The 15,934-nt window shown below is 43.8% G+C and overlaps 1 protein-coding gene across 1 annotated transcript; it reads left to right on the forward strand.

Moving 5' to 3' along the window:
- The first annotated feature begins 904 nt into the window (after positions 1–904).
- Cdo1 (cysteine dioxygenase type 1) lies at positions 905–14,158 on the forward strand. The gene is made up of 5 exons (XM_057789147.1): positions 905–1,281; positions 5,052–5,129; positions 7,755–7,909; positions 12,170–12,339; positions 13,713–14,158. Exons 1-5 carry the CDS (start codon positions 1,112–1,114, stop codon positions 13,740–13,742), a joined length of 603 nt encoding a protein of 200 aa, XP_057645130.1. The 5' UTR covers positions 905–1,111; the 3' UTR covers positions 13,743–14,158.
- The last annotated feature ends 1,776 nt before the right edge of the window (positions 14,159–15,934 follow it).

Here is a 15,934-nt window from a genome sequence, read left to right on the forward strand (position 1 = left end):
GAGGTGTGTCTGTTCCTTTTTCAGCCACATGTAACCCCTGCTGTTCCCAGAGCGTGCTAAGTGCCAGGGGGTAGAACTCTTTGTGTGTATGTGCCTAGAATTTAAGGATTCAAGTCATCCAATTGCAGTCTTTTAAATGGCTGTACAGTGACAGACATCACCACCAGCACCCCAGTAAAAGGCCTAGTCTCACCATCTCTTGGCCTCCCAAGTGCTGGGATTAAAGGCCTGCGCCATCACCACCGGTCTCGGGCTCTTTGCACTGGATATGTTTTACCAAGCGATGTATAAGATCAAAGCCCCTGGTCTTACTAAAAACTCAAGTCAAAATTAATCCACAGTACACTACTGTACATTTGAATTTAAAAAGATAAGAACCCGAGCACTCTGGAGGCAGAAGCAGGCCGGACCTCTGAGATCAAGGCCAGGCTAGGCTACAGCCAGCCAGCGCTATGAACTGACTCTCAAAGATTAATTATCACCTAGCCCGGGGCTTGTATGTGGACCGTTTATAGTCACCTAACAGTTACTGTGGATTCATGGTTGATCTTCCCAACCACCTTAGCTGCATTTGGAAGATGGGTTCCATTTCCTCAGTATCCGCCCACCCTCCACCCCCACCCCACCCCCGAACTAAAACCCACAGGCATTCACTGTAAACCAAGCCCTGGAAAGGGATGGAATGGGCGGCCAAAATCCGCCGCTAAGGCGGGGAAGAAAATGCTCATTTAGAGCAAGGGCGACAGGGGCTTCTGAGGGCTGGCGCGCACAGGCAGCAAGGTCCTGTGCCAGACAGAGCCTTCCCGCTGGCGCTCTCCAGCTCCAGCCCCTTTCTCGGGTCTCTCCGCCTCACTCCACCCCCTGAAGGCGGTTGGTACGTTCTGGATGACTCCAAGAGCTTAAAAAGGGCCCGGGAGGGCGGATTCCGCAGCTTTGGTCTTGACCGGTGCGGTGCACTAGGCTAGTCTCCGGTGACTCCTAGACCTGAGTCTCAACACCCTTGCGAGAGCCTTTAGTGCGGTGGGTCCCGGGTCCTGGGTGTGTCGGGTGTCCAGCTTGCAGCCGGGGTCCTCCGCAGCCGGCCTGGAGGGGGGTGCCGCAGCCCTACGGGATGGAAGGGACGAAGCTGCTGAAGCCGCGGACCCTGGCAGACCTCATCCGCATCCTGCATGAGCTCTTCGCGGGCGACGAGGTCAACGTAGAGGAGGTGCAGGCTGTGCTGGAGGCCTACGAGAGCAATCCCGCCGAGTGGGCTTTGTACGCCAAATTCGACCAGTACAGGTGAGCGTGCCCAGGCTTCTGCTAAGCTAGGTCCCCGCACCACTCTCAGGTTTTCCGCTGTCTCCCTCAAAACCCCGCCACCCCCAGCCCTAGCCTCCAACACAGCAACACCACGCCCCACCTCCGCAGTCGCCTCTGGCACAGCACTACGAGACCCCTCCCGCCACCTGGCACGGTCGAGCTCCCGCCGGGCAGCCGCCTGGAACTGAAGGCAGATGGTCGGAGAGAGCGCTCCAGGATATCACCCTGGGTGCTGGTGGGACCCAACACAACCCCAAGTCAGTTCTCCGTCCCCGACCCTGGAACAGCGCAAGGGTTTTGCGAGCTGTTCCTATCCTATGTTAGTTCTTCCAACCCACTTTCACCACCCCGACTGAGGGTTGGCTCGCACACTTGTCAGATTTTGTAAATTGGGCACACCGCGGCTTTTGCAGCCCCCCCAAGCCTTTGGCCTTCTCTCGTCCTTGTTTCCCAGAACCTAGAAGGTAAAACTAAATAAAGACCGCTACTTTCCGACCTGCTTGAGTCTGATCTGGTAGGCTGAGACCTTTGGAAGCTTTGACTTAAGGATTAAGTCTGATCTGATCGTCAGCCCTCAGGAGCCAGAGCTCTTAAGGTTTCTGTGTTGAAGAAAGAGCAAGCCTCGGTGCTGATAGACTGGCTGGTGGGAGGAAGCTGGCTGGAGGAAAGGGTGGCAAGAACAGGACTTCTCGGAAGTTCTCTCCTTAACATGTAACAAAGTTCTGTCAGCAAGGACCGTTTCAACAATATTTTTAAACTTAAGATAGTAAAAACTAAGGACAAGAAGGGTGGCATTTTGTGTTTGGGAGGTGGTCTGAAGCAGTTTCCTTTGATTCTGGTTACTCAGTTCTGGGCTGGGTCCCGCAAGGGTACACCTGACATGTCTATTTAAATACTGGCAGGTAATTGCCCGTTTGTGGACAAAGTGCTCCTCCAGTCAGGTCACACGGTGTGAGACGAAGCTGTTCTTATCTCAGTTTTACAAGCAAAGAGCAGCGAAAGGAGTTGGGTATCCTACACAAGGTCGTTTCCCCGTTATTTTTAGGAGCCTACAATGAACAAGGCCACCTGGAGTGCCTTTGGCCTGAAAAACTTTTATTGATCCATATATGCAGGTGTTTAAAATAAAAATCAAATATTTACTGAAAATCATTCACAGTTTTTTTTAATTTGGCATACATATAATTCTATCATTTATTAAAGATTAAAGCAAATATGTATGCTAACGAGAAGGATTGCTTGTTTATTTTTACAAGAATCTTGGTCGAATGTTTGTTGTTTTGATTTTGCATTTGAATGAAATATTATTAAGTATGAAAAAGAACTGAGGCTGGGCATGCTGCTTGCCCTTGGGAGGTGGAGGCAGGTAAACCTCAGCTTCCCTGTGTGTTCACAGCCTAGGGTACATGAAAACTCCACAAAGATGCCATATCCTTCACACATGCATTCCCGAACACACACATCACACACACAATAATAATAAATTTTTAAAAAACTGGTTGCTGTGGCACCATGCAATGACACAGGCAAGTGCTGCCAGTTACCAGTTTATTACACATCACATTTTATTTGGTATTACTTTTGGGCTGTACATTCAGAAATCTTACACTGTTCTGGTCTTCTATGCTCCCACATTCTGCTGTGCAATGCACAGTTTAAGAAACTGGACTGTAAGCCCCCAGTCAACTTCCTCTAGACCTGTGACAAATCCTTCTGTTACTGTAACATATCTGGAGACATAGCATTGTCCAAGTGAAATTAACCAGGTGTGTGGTAACAGCTCCTGCTCTCCAAAACAATGGCATTGCCAGGGATCTCTCCCTACATCCAAGCACAGCTCCTTAAGATAGAGGTGAAGTCCTGGGTGGGATTTGGGTGGACTATAGGGAGAACAAGAGACAGAGATAGACAAGAATTCTACTGTATTGTCCTTGGTGCCCAGAAGGATTCCAGTCTGATCTGGGGGTGGGAGCAAGGCTATGTGTGTTCCTTTCAGTCTATCCAGACGGTGGGTTCTTTGGAGAAGTGGGGTATTAATACAGGAATTCTGTTTACTGTGGCTTAAAGGCTGTGTGTACAGCCCCTTCCTGGGTCATAAGGTATAAGGGAGACTAACAGCTAAAAAGAAAACAATAGTACCTGGCCACTCTCCAGGGCCCCGGGCCCTGAGCCTGGGGGACAGTAGGAAGGACAGGACAAGAGGAAAGCTGCACTGCATAGGGAGTTTGGGTTAACAGATGACCGAGTGAGCAAACAGTACCCAAGCAAATGTGTACAATGCTTCCTTGCCCATAGAAACAGCGGTCTAAAATGGGTGTCACAACCATCAGACATTGCTGGCCAAATGCTGACGACAGGATCACTGGACCAAATTACAACTTAAGAGTTCAAGTGTCCGTAGGATAGTTGTTTTGGTTTTGATGGGTTTTTTTCTTGGCAGTTATAATAGTAAAAGGTTTGGTAGTATTCTGACCTAATGTAGCCTTTGTTCTGGTATTTACTTCAAGCCTCAGCTTATTTGTGCAGAACTTTTCCTTATGAGTGCTTTTGAATGTGTTTGTATCATGGCTTTAGCAGTAAAACTGGGCAGAGTTCTAAAACAGTCCTTTAATGAAACTTCAGTCCTCAAAAGCTACTAGAAGGGAAAAAAAAAAAAAACCCAAACAATAGCAACATTCTTTTCTAGGTAGTAATGAACTCTCCAGATACCTTCCATGAGAACACTACTTTTTACTAGTTTGAGACTGATATACATGGAGAAACATAAAATTTTTTTCCCCTGTTATCATTTCATGCTGGTAGTAAAGACTGAATAGCTACCTAAGGAAAGTCAGCGAATCAAAATACAGAAAGGTTTTGTCATTCTTTCTAGACCAGAAAAAAATAAAAGTACACAATGCAGAAAAGTCAAAGCTCATCTGTGGAAACAGTTTTTTATTTTTTCTGGGCTCTGAATTCAAAAACCATGTTCAAGTTTTATTGAGGTGGAAACTGGGGGCTGGGATTCATGTTCCTGTGCACAGTGGGTTAGGGGGTCCACTTTGAAAGCCCCAGAGCAGCTAGGCCTTTGGTAGGCATCTGCCTTTCCTGGGAAATGTATCTGGAGGCTAAGTACTGCTTTCTTTGAATAATGCCTCCCTTGTTTTCAAAAACAAAAAAGTGCATATTGAAGTGGCTCACAATTGCTAAAGGAAGCAAGCAGTGCTTTTATTTTCATATGGCTTTGTGGACAAAACTGAACTATGTACTGAATTCAAGAATACGCATTAGCATTGAATGGCCATGAGCTATTGGTAGTGAGAGAAAGGGGTTTGTTCAATTAACTTGTATGGCTCCATGCTCTTTCCTTTCCTTGGCAGTTTCTGACTGTTTGGTTTGGTTTGGTTTTGGTTTTTCTCCTTGGCTGTTTTTGTTTTGTTTTGATTTTATATTTCCCTTATTCTTGTTTTGTTTTTAAAAGAACAAGTCCCAATCCCTACAAATGGCTTCTTCTGAACTTTTACATTCGAATGAAAGATTGTGAAACAGAAAAAAAAAAAAAAAGTAAGGTTGGGATAAGTGATGCTTGGAATCCCAGCCCTTGGGAAGCGGAGAGAGGGGGACCAGGAGTTCACAGCCTGGGCTACATGAGACCATTGTTTAAAACGAGAATGTTAGTAAATAAAAGTAGATGACACCGCATTATGCTTCTTTTTTCTAGTACTTATCTCAGCAGCCAGACTCAGACTGGCATATGTCTGTCTTTTCAGATACACTCGCAATCTTGTGGATCAAGGAAATGGGAAGTTTAACCTGATGATCCTGTGCTGGGGAGAAGGGCACGGCAGGTAACACAGCCGCTCGCTCAGTCCTGTCTTTCCCTTTGAAAACTCCTCCTTCTGGCATCCTTCCACCCTCTGGGGTTCTTTCTTACTTTTCTTTGATAAATCTATGGTTTGGCTGGCCATGGTGGCACACACCTTTAAACCCAACATAAGAGCCAGAGGCAGGTGGATCTCTGTGAGTTGGAGATAGTTACAAAAAACCATATGTCCCTACTGTGAAGTAACATTTTGGTGTGTACGCTATACTAATGTGACTATGTGTCTGTGATACTTTGTAAATGAAGTTGAGGTTAGATACACATTGTTTTCTGTTTTGCACATTTTGTCAACTTTTTGAAGACCAGGCTGCCCTCCAGCTCACAGAAATCCACTTGCCTCTGCCTCCCTGGGTGCTGGGATTAAAGGCGTGTGCTACCACCGCCCAGCTGTTAACTGCTTTTATAATGTGTTTTAAAATAGGTATTTAATAATCTCAAGGTTCAACTAGTATTAAGTTATGCTATACACAGTGAGTTCTAGGACAGCCAGGGGTACATAGTAAGACTCTGTCTCAAAATAAATATTCAAAAGTAAACCTGTATTCTACAATGCCCGGACTCAAATGCATGTCTCATGCATACTAAGCAAGCACTCTACCCTCTAACATTGAACTAACACACTAGCCCCATTCACAGTATTTCTTACAGTGTCTGGCCCAGCGTGTGAACAATAAGAGCGCCAGGCTAGTCACCAACTTCATAAGGACTAACAATTCACATTTAGAGTTATTTGTTTACATTGTCCACTAATCTCAGCATAGAATTAGCATTGGGGTAGGAGTCAGGCATGTACTACATACATTAAAATCACCCCTCATCTCCTACCTCAGCAAGCAAGATGGCTCAGTGCATAAATGTGCTCTCCTCCAAATTCGATGATTCTCCCCAATTACTGAAATCCACAGAAAAAGCCAACTCTTACAAGTTGTATATGCACATACACAGAGAGAGGGGGGATAAATAAACAAGCCAAAAAAGAATATAAAATAATAAAGATAAAAATAAGGCCTCCACCCCAAATGAGTAGTAATTCAGAGGAAGAAAATAGTCACCTTAATTCGACATCTCTGTCTCCTATGGAGTTAAACTGTTTTTGGAACTGTGCTTAACCCTGACCTTTGACCTTTGTGGTATGTGAGATGTGTCAACAACTGTGGGACCAAAGACCAAACTGGCAAGATTTGGAGCTAGAAAAACGTCACAAATTCAGAAAAATTCTGTCCACCTCTAGTTAATCGTTCAACTTCTTTACCAGGAAAGAAACTTAAACTAACACCAATACTTTTCAAATCTGTTTCCTTGTCTTTAGTTTGCACATTGGTCAGCTTTGTTACCAGCTGAATAATACTGTATTTTTACACAGATCTCTCAGGTTCTGTCAAAAAAAAGGCCCGTTTTGGTGAGAGAAAAGAAACGCAAAATTCCGAGGTTTAGGATGTTAGGTCCATAGGGAACATTTGTTGATGAAATGGGGTAGGGGTCATTCCCAGTGCTTTTTAAAAACAGATCAGAGGGATAGGGCTAGTCTATGGACACAAGAAACAGTTCTTTTTATGACACATTAAACATTACCAAAATTCAACGGGATGCAAATGCTAAAAATTATGTACATTTATAGACTTTATTCAACCTTGTCCCTGTTAAGACCTCATATGCCTAAATTGTTGGCTCTAAGAGCACATGAATAAATTTCTTTTCGCTTAATATGCAGTTTGCTTTCTCCCACCACTATTGGAAGATCATCTCAGGTAGGCTACTCCAAGCCTGTAAGATGTTAACACTATGTATACATTACGTCATCATCTCAGAATAATGCATATGCTATGCACACGTACACATTCCCCCACCCACACAAAGAAGAAAAGAGGAAAAGCCTATGGAGAAAACATAAAATATTAAGTGATCCCAATATGCTACAATTATTATAAATGACTATCTTCGTCCTTTTAAAAATTTCTTTAATGAACCCTTCCTCCTGTGTGCCCATGCATGTGTGCGTGCGTGTGGGATGCCAGAGATAAAATTCAGAACCTCACATACTATGTGAGCCCTCCTCCACTTCTAATATTCTTTCATTATCAGTTGTAGCACAGTTTATATGTCTTATTAAATGCTGTGTTTTCCTGGACATTGTGTCACACCTGGAACCCCAGCAAGCCTGTAATCCTCCCTTCTAAGACAGGAAGAGCATGAGTTCTAGCCCAGCCCAGCTGTGTAATGAGACCTGTCTCAAAGACAACATCAGCAAAACAAAAAGACAAAAACAAACCAAACAACTGTTTTGGGGGGGTGGGGGAGGAAAAGTTTCTGGGTTTGTGTTTTGTTACCAGATTACAGTTATAACATTTTTAAAAAATGTAAGTCAATCTTTAGTGAGAGTTTACATCTAAACTGTTAACTACATGCCTTGCTGTGGATGCTGTGTTGTTACTGTGCCCAGAACCACCATGCTGAAGTGTATGGCTAGATGTAAAACACAGCAACTGAAGTGAATCTGGTTGAGAGCTTCCTAAGAGTGCGTCAGTTTCCGCTCAGTCAGTGGAGTGCTGGACCAGCTACTGAATTCATCTGTCATTCTGTGCTCATATAGCAGTATCCATGACCACACGGACTCCCACTGCTTTTTGAAGATGCTGCAAGGAAACCTAAAGGAGACATTGTTTGCCTGGCCTGACAAGAAATCAAATGAGATGATCAAGAAGTCAGAAAGGACCTTGAGGGAAAACCAGTGTGCCTACATTAATGGTAACATCCTATCCTTTGTCTAGGAGAACGCAGGAATAGCTGAACTCTTATCTGTGCATGTTGATGGGAAATAGTTGCAATCTGGCCTGAACACAATGTGTTTTTAAGACTTTAAAGCAGGGTTGGAATTATTCACTCAAAACATATGCATGAATATTGTCATTCATTGGAAAGTTGTTTACCCGTCAAAACTTAGAATAAAGAGAGTGGGATATGAATTTATACAAAAGAGTTGTGTCTACTTGCAAAATGTATAGTGTGTTTGTATCAGAAAATGCAAGGACGTGTTCTGGAAGAGGTTAAGAACATTAGCCAGTGCCTATTTTTGTAAACTGCATGCAGCATACCTAAAAGACTTCTCAAGGGAAATTTTGTAATGTATATTGTTGGGCAATGACTTAGAGATATCGTACCAAGAATTTGTTCTTTCCCCCAATGTCTTCTGGAACAGCCAAATGCTCCCCAGGAGAGGCAGTGAATTTATTTATGTTTCTTAAAAGGACCATAATGTTCCGAAAGTTCATTAAAACATATGAGAGTCATAATTTTTTCATTTATAGAGGAGATTGCCAGTACATATGAAGATTAAATAACTTGTCTGGAGTCACTCCGGTTTTAAATATTTAACCAGTATTTGAATCCATGCAGTTCAAGTCCAAACATATGCTTTTAATCAGGAAGCTGTCCTGCTTATATAAAATAAAATATCATAGCTTTTCCCTGGCAAACACGGCATTTCCTTCATATATCTTAAAGTCTAGTATTGACCTTGCTACTTGGCTTAAATTTATTAGATTATTAGTTTAGGAATGCAGATCATTTACAAAGATCAGATTGTATGGGAAATGTTTTCTCTTGAATTCACTTCACACGAGTCTGTCGGTTCCCTCTGTAGACATTTTCATTTGTTTTCTCAAATGTTTGAGGGTTGCTATATAGAAGGCACACACCGGCTTTATAAGAACAGGCTTGTCACTTATACCATAGCACAGTAAAGCTAAACGTCTTTTAGGGTAATTACTTTCAGCTGGACCCAGAGTCTTTAAAAACGTGCATTCCATCTGGAAAAGAGCTCTGTCAGGGGTCTCCAGTGCAGAAGCCTGTAGCAGCCAAACATACGGTGAAGGAGGGAGATGCAGACGAGGGGTAAAAGGTTTTGGCAAGGACCTAATGAACTCTGAAAGGACAGCAGTGGTCCCCACCACAGGAGGAGAGTGAGTCCTGGTTCTTTTTCCATAATAAAAGTGTTAAATTCTGGTTGCTAATGTTAATTTTTGCCAATCAGTAAAACGTGGGGTGTACTCACTGACTATTTTTGTAGACTAATTAGTGAAAAACATTAAACGCTTTCCAACCTCTGATGTTTACAGATTATGGGCAGACATGGGTATGATCAGGGAAAGGTTCCCAGTCCAGGGAAAGGTACAGCTCTTGCGGAGAATAGTAACTTGAGGAATGGGGGCAAACGGAAAGGAAGAAGGAAGATACGGTTGGGCAGGATGTATTAGGAGACTGTAAACAAGATCAAGACACAAGGCTCTGCAAGCAGCAGAGAGACGAGCTCTCGCCCAACAGCAGAGCTGTTGCTGGGAATGTCTTTATGCATCGGGTAGTAACATACAACATAGGCGGAAGTGAGCGGAAAACTGGAACAGACACCCAGGAGCCTGATTCAAGTGGGAGAGGTCCAGAGAACTTTGACAGAAACACCAAGAAAAGTCCAGCGTGGCTGTAACAGAGGGAGTACAGACACATAGGGAGAAAGAGGCAAAGATTCAAATGCTGAGACTGTGAACAGTGAGGCTCGCGTTGGAACCTTGGGCTCTTCTAAAGGACAGGTGACTTGATCTGAGGGCCTTTGACTGCACGATTGTCCGTCATGAGCCAGCTGGTATGGACACCTGCAATTAGAAAAGCAAAATGTTATTCATATACAGCATTCAGTGTTAACTGTTGATGCTCATTCCAAATCGTGCATAAGCAGGCACTAGATCACCTTGGTTTTACTACTGCACAGTGTTCATGTACCGTGTAACTCTAGCGCTCAAGAGGCTGAGGCAGGAGAAATTTTTTTCTGCAAGTTTGAAACAAGCCTGGGTTCAATGTTAGCCTTGGAGACACAGAGAAATTCTGAAGCTTGGGCCGGGCATAGTGGCACAGCACTAAGAAGCAGACGTAGTTACTTTGAGGCCAGCCTGGTCTACATAGTGAGTTCCAAGACAGCCAGAGTTACATAGTGAGACCCTGTCTTGAAAAAGCAATGAGAATGGGGGAGGGAGGGAGAGAGAGAGAGAGAGAGAGAGCACTGGATTTTTAAATCTTCCTGGACTGGTTATTTCTAAGCCAGGGTTCACTGTCAGCCTTCCCTTTGCTTTGTTCTGTGTTGGAGCTTATTTCCCGGGTTCATGTTGCCTTTGTTCTTGGTTCACATCCTTGTTTGGATAAGCATCTCTTCCAGTGTCTCTCTAGGGAAGGCGTCATGGATGCTAGATTTTTGAGACTTCCTAATATCCAAAACACAAAACCCCATATTCAAATCTTATAACTTGATGGATAAATTAGCTGAATTTGGGTTGTGACCTCAGAAGCCTCTGTCTTCGTCTTTAGTGTATCCTGTTCCTGTCCCTGTTGAAAGGGGACAAGTGGTCATTCCGACTCTTAACTCTCTCTGAAGTCACTTCTGGAAATGTTTGGGATCTTCTCATGTGGCGCCTTCATCGTCCCTTGCTGTCCCACAGCAATAAGGTCACCTTATCGTTCTGCCAGTTGCTTGGTCACTCTCAGTTTGACCACATGAGCCTCAATCCAAGAAATATCCTCCAGCTGTCCCTATGAGCTGTGTTTCTGAAAGACCTCTTGTTTGGGTATTGAGCTCCCTGAACTTGTCCTTTGATCTTTGTCCCCTTTATTATTTTCATCTTTGTCCTTTGATTTTTTTGAGTCCACCTCAACTTTTTCTACCAGCCCTTCTGTTCAGGTTTTATTTTATTTGGCAATCCTCCTGCCTCTGCCTCTTCAGCATTTCCTAAAGACATGCACCACCAGCTATCTTTTTATTTTGAGAAGCCTTTTTGAGGCTGGGGCTGTAGTTCAGCTGGTAGAGCGTTTGCCCAGCATGTCTGCACAAAGTCCTGGGTTCAACCCTAGCCCCAAATAAAGAAGCCCCAGACTTGGGGCAGGGGTGAGGAAGGGAAGATCAGAAGGTCAAGGTGACCATGGGCTGCATGAAGCCATCTCTCAAGAAATAAATAAGCAAAAACAAAAAATCTTTTGATTCCTGCCCCCCCCCCCGGGTGTTTTGTCTCAGTTAGAATACTAATAATAGACTTCCCCAGGTCTTCTCAGTGTCCTGTTTCAACTTGCTTTTCCAGGCTGCTCAGGCCCCCCTCTGTCTTCTGTACTAGAGGCTAATTCAGTTGTGTGCTCATGTGTAAAATCCAGGGACAAAGAAGTTCACTGGTGTCTCTGTGCACAGGACGGGGCTTGTTGACAGGATCGCTCTCTGGGGGTCAGGCAGAGCCCTTTAGCAGAGGAACTGCTGCTGGCAGGATGGGGAGGGCTGTTCTGTGGAGCTGGTGAGATTCCTTACGGAGGTGCCTGCATCTCTGCCTGAGAAAGAAGTCCTGGATGCTGGCTGGCTGGTGAAGGAAGCAAGACCCTTGCCATTCACATGTGGCTTGTTGCTTCATTCACTTGCTTGTAACCTGGTATCCACCAGTCCCGAGTTCAGCCACGGTACTTTTTCTAGATAGCAAATCTCTGCCTTCTACTGGGGTTGGGAGTGTGGAGGGGAGGGAAATGGTGAAAGGATTTGAGACCCTACTTTCTAAACAACCTTTCAACCTGTCGGGGTGTTTAGCCCCATCTTCACTTGTTTCCAGAAAGTGCCTGGTGCTGCCAATTCCTGATCTATTTGAGAGTTTCAAATTATAGTTTCTTTCTTGGTTTTCCCCCTGAATGGTCTAGGGTTTTGTTTTCTTTTCCCTAATGGAACTGTCTTTTAAGCTTTCAAGTTCTTACAAATGCTTTCTTTTTCCTCCCTATATTGTATCTAGTTTTAGTCTTTCACTGTAATGTGAGGTAGTTTGCAGTAAGAATGCCTGCATGGCTCTTTCTATCCATAACAAGGAAATTAAATCTAATGTACATTCATGCCATATTCATCGATATCAGTTAAAGATTGTGGGTGGTTAGGAAACTCTTTGCCTTCAGCCGCCATCGCCATCTCTCTGTTGTTTCCTGCCCCCTTTGTCTGTCCAGATTCCATTGGATTACATCGTGTGGAGAACGTTAGCCACACGGAGCCTGCCGTGAGCCTTCACCTGTACAGCCCGCCTTTCGATTCGTGCCATGCCTTTGATCAAAGGACGGGCCATAAAAACAAAGTCACCATGACATTCCACAGCAAATTCGGAATCAGGACTCCATTTGTAAGTAGTTTCCTGGGCTCGAATGACTTAGGAGGAACTGCAGAGATGGCTCCTGCAGGGGACCCAGATTCAGTTCTCTGGAGCCCCACACATTCTAGGACCCACGTGAATCTCTAGGGGATCTGATGCCAGTGTCCTCTTAGAATCTGTATGGGCAGCCATGCGCATTGTGCACACACACACACACACTGCCAATAGTGTGTCACATGTAGGCTTTTATTGCTGTAGGTTTACTTAATGTGCTGGAGAGATGGTTCTAGAGCTCATGGTTCTTACAGAGAACCATGGTTCCCAGGACTCATGCCCAGCAGTTCACAACTGCCTTCAGCTCTAGCTCCAGGGAGATCCCATGCCCTGGGCAGCCTGGGCACATGTACTCACATGTTCATACCTACACACATGTACAGATTATTTTTAAAATCATAAGCATTACTTAAGTATCACAAATCTAAGATATTCTTGAATGAAATCTCAGAGTAAAAATCCAGTCTATCCTTATTTCTTAAGCATTGGAGATACTTTATTATTTTTAATTAAATTAAATGCAAGGACTTGTTTTGGGGAAACTTCAAGATGCATATTCACTCCTAAAGAAAATATTTTCTCCACTTGGGAAATAAAACTGAAGACTTTATCTGGCCTGTTTCCCACTACTCTGACAATGTTTATAGGTCTAATTTACTGGGACGACAATATATTGCATTTGCTGAGCCTGTTCTGAAGCCTGTGTTTTTACTGTAACGTATGCTAGCTAGCTCATTGAGATGTGATGTTCTTTAGACCACAAATATATTGAGATGTACTCTATGCTAAGACATTCTTCTTGAAGGAAAAGCATTCCCTGCCTCCCATAAGGCAACCAATATTGCTGTGGTAGGACAGTTTTCTGTCATTGGTGAAATAAATTGGAATGGTCTTCATTTAGTTATTAAGGAAGCACATGGCAACTTGTTAAGAAACAGTACATGGAAGCAGGCTGCTGTAATCCTCAGGTAACTTATTGTCCTGTTTTGCCTTTGTCTTCCACATCTGAAGTTCCAAAAGATACTCCTATCACAGGAAGAAAGCCATGAGGCTCCATTGTCATGGCCAGGCTTTCAAACACTGCTTGAGAAACAAGACCACTTAGAACAGTGTTTCTCAACCTTCCTAATGCTGTTCCTCAGGTTGTAATGACCCCAACCATAAAATTATTTTTGTTACTACTTCATAGCTGTAATTTTGCTACTGTTATGAATCATAACGTAAATATCAGTGTTTTCTGGCAGTATTTGGGGAATTGCAGCCCCTATGTTGAGAACCACTTACTTAGTACAAGCCTTCGTGTCTTGTACAAAATTTCTTACACGTCTTTCTCGTTTCCTTCCATACAGCCAACTTCAGGCTCAGTGGAGAACAACTAAGGCATACCAAACCCTGAGAAGTTTTGCTTCTGGCTTCTCAAAGTTTACCTTGGACAGAGAGGTCGCCCAACATTTGCTGTCCAGTAACACAGCTAAATAAGCCCACGCTCGAATCTATGGCAAAGTGGCCACTAAGGAAGCAAACGGTGTCCTAAGCTATGCAGGAGAAAATCTGATGAGAACTTTTTAAATCTGGATTTTATTTTTTCAAGCCTGTTTGACAAATTCCTATGCCGTGGAGATTAGGAAAGCATACAGCAGCCTGCTGCTTGGTAGTAGACAGCAGCGGGTGTGAAAATGTGCATGTGCCCAGACCTCCTGCATGCAGAAAACTGAAACTGTCTCTAATGTGCCCCCCCCCTTTGTACTGCCACCAGATTGCCAAACTACTTTAATAAAACTGGATTTGAGAAGAAGTAGATGTTGCTTTTTTGATGCATATGCTATAAATCATCATATAAATGAGTTTCTTAGATTTCGATAAATTACAATGTGAAAAGCACTTTGGTTTGGGAGAGAGAGAGAGAGAGTGTGTGTGTGTGTGTGTGTGTGTGTGTGTGTGTGTGTGTGTATGTGTGTGTGTGACTCAAGGCTTCTTGCATGTTAGGCATGTACTTCACCATTGAGGTATACCCCCATCCCAAAAGATGTTTTTATGATAAAGGATTGTGAAGGCCAAGGATATGCACTCAACAGTAACGTGGGGGTCTTATTTTCACTAACTGACAAGAATACCAACACAGAGGCATTCTTGCCTGAAAACTGCATGAATGTCCTTATTTGCATGTGTTCAAATGTGGCTTTGTTTCCAACATTTAAACAGTGAAACATTATAAAAGAAGATAGATTCCTAAAATATTGAACCTTGAAGTTACCTGGCAACATTAGGCGAGGCTGTGTTTTCAGCTAGGCTGCTGTTCCCCCTCCCAGAGAGGAGTTCTCCATCCACCCTACCTAACAGGCTGATCCCACAGCCAAACAGTCCCAAAGAACCACACAGAGGCTTATATTAATTATAAACGATTTGGTCTCTTAGCTCAGGCTTATTATTAACTAGCTCTTACAACTTAAATTAACCCATAATTCTTGTCTATGTTTAGCCACGTGACTTGGTGCCTTTTCTCAGTAAGGCATCCACATCTTGATTCCTCTGCATCTGGCTGGTGATTCCTCTTCCCAGAATTCTTCTAGTCTGGTCACCCCACCTATACTTCCTGCCTGGATACTGACCAATCAGCGTTTTATTAAACCAAATCTGAGTGACAAATCTTTACAGTGTATAAGGGCATTATACCATATTGTCTCCAGATGCTGTCTGGCCAGCTCCACAAAGCAGCTCTGCTGAGGATGCTGTTCCTCTTCTTCACTCCTCTATCATGGAGATCTTGCTGAAAAGACAGAAGCTCTGTTTGGGGGCGGGGGGGAGGATGTCCGTTTCCTTTACCACTGTATGCAGAATACAAAGACACATAGTAACAGACCAGTATTTATAGGATGAATAGAGAAAACTCTGTCTCCTCACACAGTAATCTGACATCCATGCATCCTGATGGTATATTTTTCTCTGTGACTCACCAAATTAAATGAACAATGTTATTTTCATTAAATATGTCAATTCTAGGAATTTTTTAAGCCACTGTTTTTTTTAGATAAGACCTATATCCAGTGGAATTATCTTTGGTATGGGTTCGTCAGTCACACATTTAAAACTGATGCACCTTAAAGGAATTTTGAATATGCTTCAAGGGAGAAGGAAGCATTGGTTATCCCATTCAGTGTCTTTGAACGACTTTAAAAATTTTGGACACAAAAGGAAAAAACACCAGAAAGAAACCACACCTAAAATTTGCACACAACTCAGAAAACTCATGGACCCTCTAAAGGTTGCTGGGGGCCCTAGATAAAGATTTGGCTTCATGTTGGGGGGGGCAACAGCCAAGCACTGGGCCAAGCTCTGGGAGTCCAAATGAAGAGAGGGAGGAGGGATTGTATGAGCAAGAGGGGTCAAGATCATGATGGAAACCCACAGAGAAAGCTGACCTGAGCTAATGGGAGTGCGTGGACTCTAGACTGGCAGCTGTGGAGCCTGCATGGAGCCAACTTAGGCCCTCTGCATGTGTTGTGTAGTTTGGTCTGCTTGTGGGGCCCCTAGCAGTGGGACCAGAATCTGTCCCTGGTGCGTGAGCTGGCTT

The sequence above is a fragment of the Chionomys nivalis genome, chromosome 14 (genome assembly GCF_950005125.1).
Source record: "Chionomys nivalis chromosome 14, mChiNiv1.1, whole genome shotgun sequence".
NCBI lineage: Eukaryota > Metazoa > Chordata > Mammalia > Rodentia > Cricetidae > Chionomys > Chionomys nivalis.

Excerpts from the sequence above, each read along its gene's own strand:
- Cdo1 (XM_057789147.1), top strand. The coding sequence starts at position 1,112 with ATGGAAGGGACGAAGCTGCTGAAGCCGCGGACCCTGGCAGACCTCATC. Across the intron at positions 1,282-5,051 it reads GCCAAATTCGACCAGTACAG|ATACACTCGCAATCTTGTGG; the intron begins GTGAGCGTGCCC and ends CTGTCTTTTCAG. Across the intron at positions 5,130-7,754 it reads TGGGGAGAAGGGCACGGCAG|CAGTATCCATGACCACACGG; the intron begins GTAACACAGCCG and ends GTGCTCATATAG.